Source organism: Oncorhynchus mykiss, chromosome 10, assembly GCF_057628025.1.
Source record: "Oncorhynchus mykiss isolate SJ-2025 chromosome 10, ASM5762802v1, whole genome shotgun sequence".
NCBI classification, from domain to species: domain Eukaryota; kingdom Metazoa; phylum Chordata; class Actinopteri; order Salmoniformes; family Salmonidae; genus Oncorhynchus; species Oncorhynchus mykiss.
The window spans coordinates 89,191,638-89,203,411 of record NC_143031.1 but is presented as its reverse complement, the minus strand read 5'-3'; the positions used below and the strand labels follow the sequence as shown (position 1 = coordinate 89,203,411).

General features: G+C 47.8%; 2 protein-coding genes across 18 annotated transcripts in view; both read right to left on the bottom strand.

Moving 5' to 3' along the window:
- Positions 1–2,290, bottom strand: part of tmem192 (transmembrane protein 192) — a 30,812-nt gene extending 28,522 nt beyond the window's left edge. Inside the window, exon 1 of one of the 2 annotated variants that reach the window (XM_090188482.1) lies at positions 1,687–2,290. In XM_090188482.1, coding sequence (XP_090044608.1) covers positions 1,687–1,716 — 30 coding nt within the window. In that variant the 5' untranslated portion in view covers positions 1,717–2,290. The remainder of the gene's footprint in view (positions 1–1,686) is intronic. The other variant, XM_090188483.1, reaches the window with a different exon arrangement.
- A 441-nt stretch (positions 2,291–2,731) lies between these two features.
- The window catches only part of LOC110514204 (LIM and calponin homology domains-containing protein 1), an 81,201-nt gene continuing 72,158 nt past the window's right edge, over positions 2,732–11,774 (bottom strand). For 11 of the 16 annotated variants that reach the window (XM_090188478.1, XM_090188465.1, XM_090188466.1 and 8 more), the window contains 7 exons: positions 10,628–10,720; positions 10,318–10,417; positions 8,348–8,423; positions 8,117–8,188; positions 4,379–4,487; positions 4,176–4,278; positions 2,732–4,015 (listed from right to left, as the gene is read on the bottom strand). In XM_090188478.1, coding sequence (XP_090044604.1) covers positions 3,990–4,015; positions 4,176–4,278; positions 4,379–4,487; positions 8,117–8,188; positions 8,348–8,423; positions 10,318–10,417; positions 10,628–10,720 — 579 coding nt within the window. In that variant the 3' untranslated portion in view covers positions 2,732–3,989. The remainder of the gene's footprint in view (positions 4,016–4,175; positions 4,279–4,378; positions 4,488–8,116; positions 8,189–8,347; positions 8,424–10,317; positions 10,418–10,627; positions 10,721–11,774) is intronic. The other 5 variants (XM_090188479.1, XM_090188467.1, XM_090188480.1 and 2 more) reach the window with 3 other exon arrangements.

Below are 11,774 nucleotides of genomic sequence, written 5' to 3'. Positions count from 1 at the left end.
CAGGTGTAGTAGACCTTACAGTGAAATGCTGAATACAACAGGTGTAGTAGACCTCACAGTGAAATGCTGAATACAACAGGTGTAGGTAGACCTCACAGTGAAATGCTGAATACAACAGGTGTAGTAGACCTCACAGTGAAATGCTGAATACAACAGGTGTAGTAGACCTCACAGTGAAATGCTGAATACAACAGGTGTAGTAGACCTCACAGTGAAATGCTGAATACAACAGGTGTAGTAGACCTCACAGTGAAATGCTGAATACAACAGGTGTAGTAGACCTCACAGTGAAATGCTGAATACAACAGGTGTAGTAGACCTCACAGTGAAATGCTGAATACAACAGGTGCAGTAGACCTCACAGTGAAATGCTGAATACAACAGGTGTAGTAGACCTCACAGTGAAATGCTAAATACAACAGGTGTAGTAGACCTTACAGTGAAATGCTGAATACAACAGGTGCAGTAGACCTCACAGTGAAATGCTGAATACAACAGGTGCAGTAGTCCTCACAGTGAAATGCTGACTGACAAGACCTTAACCAACAACGCAGTTGAGAAAAAAAATAATGTACAATGTAGGTAGTTAAATAAAAATAAATAAAACGAAAGGAAAATCCTTGTCTCATCAGCGACTCCTGTGGCGGGCCGGGCGCAGTGCGCGCTAACCAAGTTCGCCAGGTGCACGGTGTTGCCTCCGACACAGTTGGTGCGGCTGGCTTTTGGGTTGGATGCGCGCTGCGTTAAGAATTAGTGCGGCTTGGTTTGGGTTGTGTATCGGAGGACGCATGACTTTCGACCTTCGTCTCTCCCGAGCCCGTACGGGAGTTGTAGCGATGAGACAAGATAGTAACTACTAAGAATTGGATACCACGAAATTGGGGAGAAAAGGGGGTAAAATTAAAAATTAAAAAGTGACTCTGCATAGATAATAACAGAGAGTGGCAGTGGTATGAAAGAGGGGGGGAAATGTAAATAGTGGCCATTTGATTAGATGTTCAGGAGTCTTATGGCTTGGGGGTAGAAACTGTTTAGAAGCCTCTTGGACCTAGACTTGGTGCTCCGGTACCGCTTGCCGTATATTCTCACTATGTTCACTTGATCTATTTTGTATAATGTATATCAAGTGTAAATTCTGTCTCTGTATGTTGTCTATGGCTAGCAGCACCATATCACACCGCCAAGTCAAATTCTGAGTATGTGTAAAATGTACGAATAAAGGGGTTTCTGAAAGGTTGTGACTCTTGAGTTTATCAGTGGTTTAAAGTATCTTTAATTTTACTCAAGTATGACAATTGGGTTCTTTGTCCACCAGCGGAGTGTATAGACTTCTAGCTAACCCAACAGCGCCCCCAGCGGGCGACAAGGTGCCAATACACAACCCGAGAGAAACAACAAGGACTTGGCTAACTAACGTCCCGTCTCAGTCTCACCCTGTAGAGAAAAGACAGCATATGAGCTGTAACGTTTTCAAATGTCCTATTAGCTGAAGACTCGGGGGTATTGTTTCATCTCAGATAGTAACAGAGGTAACGTTAGCTCGGTAGATAAATAACTATCTATCGCCTTCTTCCGGTCTATACCTAATGGAAGGATAACTAACAAGCTCACCGACTGGCTACCTAATGTTATCAGTTAGTGTCTGGACCACAATACGGAACGGGACAGTTCAGTGTCGTGACTTACTGCATGGTGCGACATCCCTTCCGATTCCATGGTGTGTTGAAGTCGCACAGGTTAACTCTTCAAGAGAAAGATTTATAAAGCTAAATACACACAGAATTTTTCATTTAAAAAGCGTCTGTTTTAGCGGATAGCCTCATACTCTGCTTCCATGTGACAGCGGCGTTCCTCTGTTATTGGTCCGGTCGGGCAGCCCACTGCTCCATATACGGTTCCACCTTGTAGTTTTCTCTGTTGCGTTTCACCCCCGATTACAAAGAATACTCTTCCTTTCAATCATTTCCAAGACCACACAAAAAGGTTTTAACATTGTTTGTTTGATATTGTACCATGAAATACAATATAACCTCCTGTCCGTAGTTACAGTGAGAGGATTCATGTATCTGTCGACGAGGACCGTGTTGTTTTAAATGATAAAAGAGACCTCGCTGTCTTTAAGACACATTATTGTAAACTCAGTGTCTGTATTTTTAGGTTTGATGCGCAGTAACACCAAAGATGTGTATAACTAACCCTGTGGTGCCGCTGCCAAAGCTTATTGTGTTACCATTTGACTCTGTCTCTACCATTACCATCCACAGGAAGGCTACTTTTTCCCGACTGCCTTGGCTTGTCTCCAACAGGCGTAGGCTGTAATATTGTGGATGGCCACCAGGTTGTGCCAATACCCCACACATAATTTATCATAGCCTTGGTTGTGTATACAGTCTATGGCTACCTTCAGCGTTATGATTGATGAGTGCAGAACAGCAGCATTGTTAGGAGACCTGTTGAAGCTAGGAGTTTGTCTCAAATGGCACCCTATTCCCTACATAGTGAATTACTTTTGGCCCTAGATGATACAATAGACTCAATAATAAAACAGAGCTCACAGACAGAGCCGCGGGAAGCAGGGAGCTGAAGGTGCTGCAGCATCCCCAGTGCAGCGATACAGCTGTTTGTAGGGAGGAAACAAATCTGTGTCCCCCACCAGAAAAAAAAACCTTCAGCACCCCAACTACTTCCCGCAGCTCTACTCACAGATGACCAAGAGATATCAGACAACGCATTGAAAATATTGTCATTTTATTGATAAACACACATTGCTATAAAAGCTATGAAGCTGGATCAATTCAGTTTGTCCTTTAGAAATGTCAGCAGACAGAACAGTCTAAAGTAGCTTCCTCTCTTCTCTTCTCCCCTATCTCCTCCTCTCTAATCTCTCCTCTCTCTTCCTCTCCCATCCCATCTTCCTCTCGAATCTCCTCTCCCATCCCATCCCCTCTCCTCTCTTTCCCTCTCCTCTCCTCTCCTCCCCTCCCCTCCCTTCTCCTCTACACATCTATCCAAAGCATTTGATTGGTGTAAGAAATAGGCCTAAAAATGCCACAGGACAAGAGGCTGGGCATAAACAGGAAGCAGCAGATAACTTTGTCTCATTCATTGGTTGTTCTTAGGAGTAAAGGTCCAATCAGGTGAGAAAAAGAGGGAGAGGGCGGGTCAATGTGTAGTAATATTCGCTGGTATAGGACTGTGCTTCAAGTTTAACTAAAACAACTCACACACACATGCACACACACACGTAAACACTACATGTGTGCTATCCCTCTCACTCTCATCTTAAGGCAGAGTATGATGCAAAGCTCTAAAACACAATGTCAGAATATCCTTGGTAATAATAACATCCAATAATAACTAAAGCGATCATGCATCCTTATTGCTCTCAGAGTAATGAACGCAGCATAATGATGTACATGATGATCAGAATAAAGACAAAGCTCTTATCATTACACAACAACATGGAGGAGAGGCATACGGTAACCATAACAACTATATGTGGTAGTCAGGGCTGTCGCTAGGTAACACAGCCTAACTACCGTTAACAACAACAACAACTAACACGGTCTTCGTTCATGCAAAATACTTAAAACACAAAACAAAACAGAGTTATTAAGGCATTATGATGGTGAGTGAACAATAGCATTTAGCAGTTAGCATCCGTTAGCATTTATCATTTAGCTAATTTGACAGTAAGGTAGGTAGCTACTACATTCCAACTGCTGCTGGTGTTAGCATGTAGCATGTGTCTGAGTGTGCTGTTGTAGATCAGTGGTTGTGCTTCAGGTCTCTGTACTCAAGTCAGTCTGGGAAAAACTGGTTGATCAGCTACAACGCTAGCACTTAGCAGTTAGCCTCCATTAGCATCAGTTAGCATCAGACAGTTCAGTCTCCATGACATCATCTGGGAGAAGTTTGTGTGTCCAGTTAAGAGAATTCCACAGCGTTCCAGAATGTTGTGAAGGGTTCCAGATGCAGGCTGTAGCCAATCACAGCGTAGTCGGCTGGCCAACTGCTGCAACCAGGAAGTGACAGAGATGACATGAGGTTTGATGACCAGTTATAACAACTGTACATTAGTGGTGCAGTTATAATAGTCGTGTGTGTGTGTGTGTGTCCGTAGGTCTTGTTTGTCTCAGCAGTGAATTCATTAGGTGTGTGTGTGTGTGTCTCACCGTGTGATGTGGCATAGCAGTCGTGACAGCTCAGCAGCCCGTTACGGATCCTAACGTCTGTTCCTGAACTGGTGTCACCTAGCTGTACCTTACACACTCCACACTAACAAACACACAGAGAGGTGAGAGAGAGAGAGAGAGAGGTGAGAAAGAGAGAGAGAGAGAGTAATGTGAGAGCACTGTATATGTGTGTGTGTGTGTACCTTAAAGCAGGTTAGGTGGAAGTACAGGCCCAGCGTGTCGATATTCATAGCTGTTCCTTTCCCCAGCGCCTGATTGCAACCTGAACACTGACGCTTACCACTCACACACCTATACACACACACACTCACACAAATATACACACACACTCACACAAATATACACACACACACACACACACACACACAAATATACACACACGCGAAAACAAAATAACATTTAACTGCTGCAAATCAAATGTTATTTGTCAAATGCGCCGAATCCAACAGGTCTGTAGACCTCACGGTGAAATGCAGACTGACCAGCCCTTAACCAACAATGCAGTTTTAAGAAAAAAAGTGTTAAGAAAGTATTTACTAAAATAATCTGCAGTAAAATAATTCAATAATAATAAGAAATGACTGTGATGATAAACAGAGATAACGGGGGGGGGGGGGGAATAGTCTGGGTAGGAATTTGATGAGATGGTCAGGAGTCTTATGGCTTGGGGGGGGGGTAGAAGCTGTTGGCTTGGGGGGGTAGAAGCTGTTGGCTTGGGGGGGGTAGAAGGTGTTGGCTTGGGGGGGTAGAAGGTGTTGGCTTGGGGGGGTAGAAGGTGTTGGCTTGGGGGGGTAGAAGGTGTTGGCTTGGGGGGGTAGAAAGTGTTGGCTTGGGGGGGTTGAAAGTGTTGGCTTGGGGGGGGTAGAAGGTGTTGGCTTGGGGGTAGAAAGTGTTGGCTTGGGGGGGTTGAAGGTGTTGGCTTGGGGGGGGGTAGAAGGTGTTGGCTTGGGGGGGTTGAAGGTGTTGGCTTGGGGGGGTAGAAGGTGTTGGCTTGGGGGGGTAGAAGGTGTTGGCTTGGGGGGGTAGAAGCTGTTGGCTTGGGGGGGTAGAAGGTGTTGGCTTGGGGGGGTAGAAGGTGTTGGCTTGGGGGGGTAGAAGGTGTTGGCTTGGGGGGGTTGAAGGTGTTGGCTTGGGGGGGTAGAAGGTGTTGGCTTGGGGGGGGGTAGAAGGTGTTGGCTTGGGGGGGGGGAGAAGCTGTTGGCTTGGGGGTAGAAGCTGTTGGCTTGGGGGTGTAGAAGGTGTTGGCTTGGGGGTAGGAGCTGTTGGCTTGGGGGGGTAGAAGGTGTTGGTTTGGGGGGGGGGAGAAGCTGTTGGCTTGGGGGTAGAAGCTGTTGGCTTGGGGGTGTAGAAGCTGTTGGCTTGGGGGGGTTGAAGCTGTTGGCTTGGGGGGGTTGAAGGTGTTCGCTTGGGGGGGGGTAGAAGGTGTTGGCTTGGGGGTAGAAAGTGTTGGCTTGGGGGGGTTGAAGGTGTTGGCTTGGGGGGGGTAGAAGGTGTTGGCTTGGGGGGGTAGAAGGTGTTGGCTTGGGGGGGTTGAAGGTGTTGGCTTGGGGGGGTAGAAGGTGTTGGCTTGGGGGGGTAGAAGGTGTTGGCTTGGGGGGGTAGAAGCTGTTGGCTTGGGGGGGTAGAAGGTGTTGGCTTGGGGGGGTAGAAGGTGTTGGCTTGGGGGGGTAGAAGGTGTTGGCTTGGGGGGGTAGAAGGTGTTGGCTTGGGGGGGTAGAAAGTGTTGGCTTGGGGGGGTTGAAGGTGTTGGCTTGGGGGGGGTAGAAGGTGTTGGCTTGGGGGGTAGAAGCTGTTGGCTTGGGGGGGTAGAAGGTGTTGGCTTGGGGGGGTAGAAGGTGTTGGCTTGGGGGGGTAGAAGGTGTTGGCTTGGGGGGGTAGAAGGTGTTGGCTTGGGGGGGTGTTGGCTTGGGGGTAGAAAGTGTTGGCTTGGGGGGGGTTGAAGGTGTTGGCTTGGGGGGGGTAGAAGGTGTTGGCTTGGGGGGGTAGAAGGTGTTGGCTTGGGGGGGTTGAAGGTGTTGGCTTGGGGGGGTAGAAGGTGTTGGCTTGGGGGGGTAGAAGGTGTTGGCTTGGGGGGGTAGAAGCTGTTGGCTTGGGGGGGTAGAAGGTGTTGGCTTGGGGGGGTAGAAGGTGTTGGCTTGGGGGGGTAGAAGGTGTTGGCTTGGGGGGGTTGAAGGTGTTGGCTTGGGGGGGTAGAAGGTGTTGGCTTGGGGGGGTAGAAGGTGTTGGCTTGGGGGGGGGGAGAAGCTGTTGGCTTGGGGGGGGGGAGAAGCTGTTGGCTTGGGGGTAGAAGCTGTTGGCTTGGGGGTGTAGAAGGTGTTGGCTTGGGGGTAGGAGCTGTTGGCTTGGGGGGGTAGAAGGTGTTGGTTTGGGGGTAGAAGCTGTTTAGGAGCCTCTTGGACCTAGACTTGGTGCTCCGGTACCGCTTGCAGTGCGGTAGGAGAGAGAACGGTCTACGACTTGGGAGGCTGGAGTCTTTGACAATTCTAAGGGCCTTCCTCTGACACCGCCTGGTATAAAGGTCCTGGATGGCAGGAAGCTTGGCCCCTGTGATATACTGGGCCGTACACACTACCCTCTGTAGTGCCTTGCAGTCGGAGGCCGAGCAGTTGCCATACCAGGCAGTGATGCTCTCGATTGTGCAGCTGTTGAACTTTTTGAGGATCTGAGTACCCATGCCAAATCTTTTCAGTCTCCTGAGGGGGAAAAGGTGTGGTCGTGCCCTCTTCACGACCGTTTTGGTGTGTTTGCACCATTCTAGTTTGTTGATGATGTGGACACCAAGGAACTCTCTCAACCTCCTCCACGACAGCCCCGTTGATGAGAACGGGGCCGCTTTCTCTCTCGATAAAACAGTTATTCCCAAATAAACGACTGGGATAAAAACACAACGGGTTCCTGTTAAATGAAACAACTTCCTTTCCATGTTATACAGTATATATATAAACAACTGTTAAAACAGCACAAAACATCTCATACAACATAAACTATACCAGAACATACAGGCTACAGTCTACTAGTCAACATACAGCCTAACACAGCTAAAACAAGGTCCTTTTTAATGACAGGAACACAGACTACAGACTACAGGCTACAGGCTACAGTCTACAGGCTACAGTCTACTAGTCAACATACAGCCTAACAGAGCTAAAACAAGGCTCTTTTTAATGACAGGAACACAGGCTACAATCTACAGGCTACAGTCTACAGGCTACAGTCTACAGGCTACAGGCTACAGGCTACAGTCTACAGGCTACAGTCTACAGGCTACAGACTACAGTCTACAGGCTACAGTCTACAGGCTACAGACTACATACTACAGTCTACTAGTCAACATACAGCCTAACAGAGCTAAAACAAGGCTCTTTTTAATGACAGGAACACAGGCTACAGTCTACAGGCTACAGGCTACAGGCTACAGTCTACAGCCTACAGGCTACAGGCTACAGTCTACAGGCTACAGGCTACAGTCTACAGTCTACAGCCTACAGGCTACAGTCTACAGACTACAGGCTACAGGCTACAGTCTACAGGCTACAGGCTACAGGCTACAGTCTACAGGCTACAGGCTACAGTCTACAGTCTACAGTCTACAGTCTACAGGCTACAGGCTACAGGCTACAGTCTACAGGCTACAGGCTACAGTATACAGTCTACAGGCTACAGTCTACAGGCTACAGTCTACAGTCTACAGTCTACAGGCTTTTATCCATCACGTTAAATGCTCGCGGAGAAAGAGGATGTTGCTCAACAAGGCGTGTGAACGTGTCAACGCGCGTATGAACGGCCTAAGAAGAAAAGTTGTCCATTGACAGTCCATGTTAATTCCAGACGGTTTGTTTAAGCGCTCAGTTACGCGTTAGGTGACACGGATCAGTAACTAGGTTCATTTAGTCCCCATGTCCCCCCTCATGAGTGTGTACCTGCTGGGGGAGGGCGGTTGAGGTGATGATGGGGATGATGAAGGTGGATGTGGGCCCTCATACGATCCTGACCTGGTGGCCAACACACACACACACACACACACACAGATTACAGCAGAGCTACGTATCACATACACACACACACACACACACACACACAGACTACAGCAGAGCTACGTATCACATACACACACACACACACACACACACACACACACACGTATCACACACCTCTTGACGGCGCAGGGCTGGTTGCGGTCCAGAGACGTCTCCTGACCCCTGGATGGCTCACAGTCCCATGATGCATCTGTCACAACACAACACTAGTTACCATGGTTATAGTACTAACCCCGAATTTCCTTCCTTCCTGTGGGTGTGTATGGGCACCTCTGTGTGCGTGTGTGTGTGTGTGTGTGTGTGTGTGTGTGTGCGTGCACGCGTTTGTGTGTGTGACTGTGACTGTGTGTGTGCTAACCAGTTTTGGGGAAGACAATCTGAAAATATAGTTCACCAAGCTACCAATTACTGAACACTAGTAACAGCTACACTAAAGCTTAAGAAAAACATAGTTTACTGAACTAAAGTTACTGAGAAAAATAGCTCACTACTTCCAAACTACTACTAAAAAATATAATATCTAAATATGAAATGTCAGACTTCAAACTGGAAGACCAGACCCCTCTGTCGTCAGATGTTAACAGAATGTGTAATTATGCTATTAAACACAGCAAGTGAGAATCAGGTCTGATGAGGAAAAGAAAGGACATTCCTGTCTACTACACCGCCACATGTTAAAACAGTGGTGTGTTGTTCCAGTAGTTAGCTACACCGCTACATGGTAAAACAGTAGTGTGTAGTTCCAGTAGTTAGCTACACCGCTACATGGTAAAACAGTAGTGTAGTTCCAGTAGTTAGCTACACCGCTACATGGTAAAACAGTAGTGTGTAGTTCCGGTAGTTAACTACATCGCCACATGTTAAAACAGTAGTGTAGTTCCGGTAGTTAGCTACACCGCTACATGGTAAAACAGTAGAGTGTAGTTCCAGTAGGTAGCTACACCGCTACATGGTAAAACAGTAGAGTGTAGTTCCAGTAGTTAGCTACACCGCTACATGGTAAAAGAGTAGAGTGTAGTTCCAGTTGTTAGCTACACCGCTACATGGTAAAACAGTAGTGTGTAGCTCCAGTAGTTAGCTACACCGCTACATGGTAAAACAGTAGTGTGTAGTTCCGGTAGTTAGCTACACCGCTACATGGTAAAACAGTAGTGTAGTTCCAGTAGTTAGCTACACCGCTACATGGTAAAACAGTAGAGTGTAGTTCCAGTAGTTAGCTACACCACTACATGGTAAAACAGTAGTGTAGTTCCAGTAGTTAGCTACACCGCTACATGGTAAAACAGTAGAGTGTAGTTCCAGTAGTTAGCTACACCGCTACATTTTAAAACAGTAGATTGTAGTTCCAGTAGTTAGCTACACCGCTACATGGTAAAACAGTAGAGTGTAGTTCCAGTAGTTAGCTACATGGTAAAACAGTAGTGTGTAGTTCCGGTAGTTAGCTACACCGCTACATGGTAAAACAGTAGAGTGTAGTTCCAGTTGTTAGCTACACCGCTACATGGTAAAACGGTAGTGTGTAGTTCCAGTAGTTAGCTACACCGCTACATGGTAAAACAGTAGTGTGTAGTTCCAGTAGTTAGCTACACCGCCACATGGTAAAACAGTAGTGTAGTTCCAGTAGGTAGCTACACCGCTACATGGTAAAACAGTAGAGTGTAGTTCCAGTAGTTAGCTACACCGCTACATGGTAAAACAGTAGTGTAGTTCCAGTTGTTAGCTACACCGCTACATGGTAAAACAGTAGTGTAGTTCCAGTAGTTAGCTACACCGCTACATGGTAAAACAGTGGTGTGTAGTTCCAGTAGTTAGCTACACCGCTACATGGTAAAACAGTAGTGTAGTTCCAGTAGTTAGCTACACCGCTACATGGTAAAACAGTAGTGTAATTCCAGTAGATAGCTACACCGCTACATGGTAAAACAGTGAACTAACACCAAGCTACTGTAAAATGTCGTTAAACAACTAGTTGAACTACACGTAGTTCACTACTCCCCAACACTGGTGCTAACCCTATATAAATAGCATTTGGGATAAGGCAGGCTGATCCTGGCCGTTCTGATGAGAGATTGCTTCTGTCTTACAGATCTGTTGTGCCGGAACGATCACTTCTGTCTGAACAGCGAGCTCTGTGGGAGGTGGATGAGAAAGGGCCGTTGCCGTCTCCTCCAGGATCTTCTTCTCCTGGAAACAGGAGAAGATGCACATGATGATAATTACTGATAATAGAGGACTCATTACAGGGCTAATGCTAAAGGCTAATGTGTGTCAGGGCTAATGCTAAAGGCTAATGTGTGTCAGGGCTAATGCTAAAGGCTAATGTGTGTGTAAGGGCTAATGCTAAAGGCCAATGTGTGTGTCGGGGCTAATGCTAAAGGCTAATGTGTTTGCTACCTCTTCATTGTGTCTTCGTTCTTCCTCGTCCACCTCTCTCTGCGCTCTCTCCCACTCCCCTTTCAGTTTATCCTGCTCCCTGAGGTACTGCTCCTGCAGATACACACACCACATACACACACGCAAGTACGTCACACACACACAAACACACACGTCACAAGTCACACACATGAATGTGAAAACGACATCAGGGTGATGATAACAGTGAAGCCTCCTCCACTGTCCCTGTCCCATACCTGGCTGTAACTGTCCTCCTCCACTGTCCCTGTCCCTGTCCCATACCTGGCTGTAACTGTCCTCCTCCACTGTCCCTGTCCCATACCTGGCTGTAACTGTCCTCCTCCACTGTCCCTGTCCCATACCTGGCTGTAACTATCCTCCTCCACTGTCCCTGTCCCTGTCCCATACCTGGCTGTAACTGTCCTCCTCCACTGTCCCTGTCCCATACCTGGCTGTAACTATCCTCCTCCACTGTCCCTGTCCCATACCTGGCTGTAACTGTCCTCCTCCACTGTCCCTGTCCCATACCTGGCTGTAACTGTCCTCCTCCACTGTCCCTGTCCCTGTCCCATACCTGGCTGTAACTGTCCTCCTCCACTGTCCCTGTCCCATACCTGGCTGTAACTGTCCTCCTCCACTGTCCCTGTCCCATACCTGGCTGTAACTATCCTCCTCCACTGTCCCTGTCCCTGTCCCATACCTGGCTGTAACTGTCCTCCTCCACTGTCCCTGTCCCATACCTGGCTGTAACTATCCTCCTCCACTGTCCCTGTCCCATACCTGGCTGTAACTGTCCTCCTCCACTGTCCCTGTCCCATACCTGGCTGTAACTGTCCTCCTCCACTGTCCCTGTCCCTGTCCCATACCTGGCTGTAACTATCCTCCTCCACTGTCCCTGTCCCATACCTGGCTGTAACTGTCCTCCTCCACTGTCCCTGTCCCATACCTGGCTGTAACTGTCCTCCTCCACTGTCCCTGTCCCATACCTGGCTGTAACTGTCCTCCTCCACTGTCCCTGTCCCATACCTGGCTGTAACTGTCATCCTCCACTGTCCCTGTCCCTGTCCCATACCTGGCTGTAACTATCCTCCTCCACTGTCCCTGTCCCTGTCCCATACCTGGCTGTAACTGTCCTCCTCCACTGTCC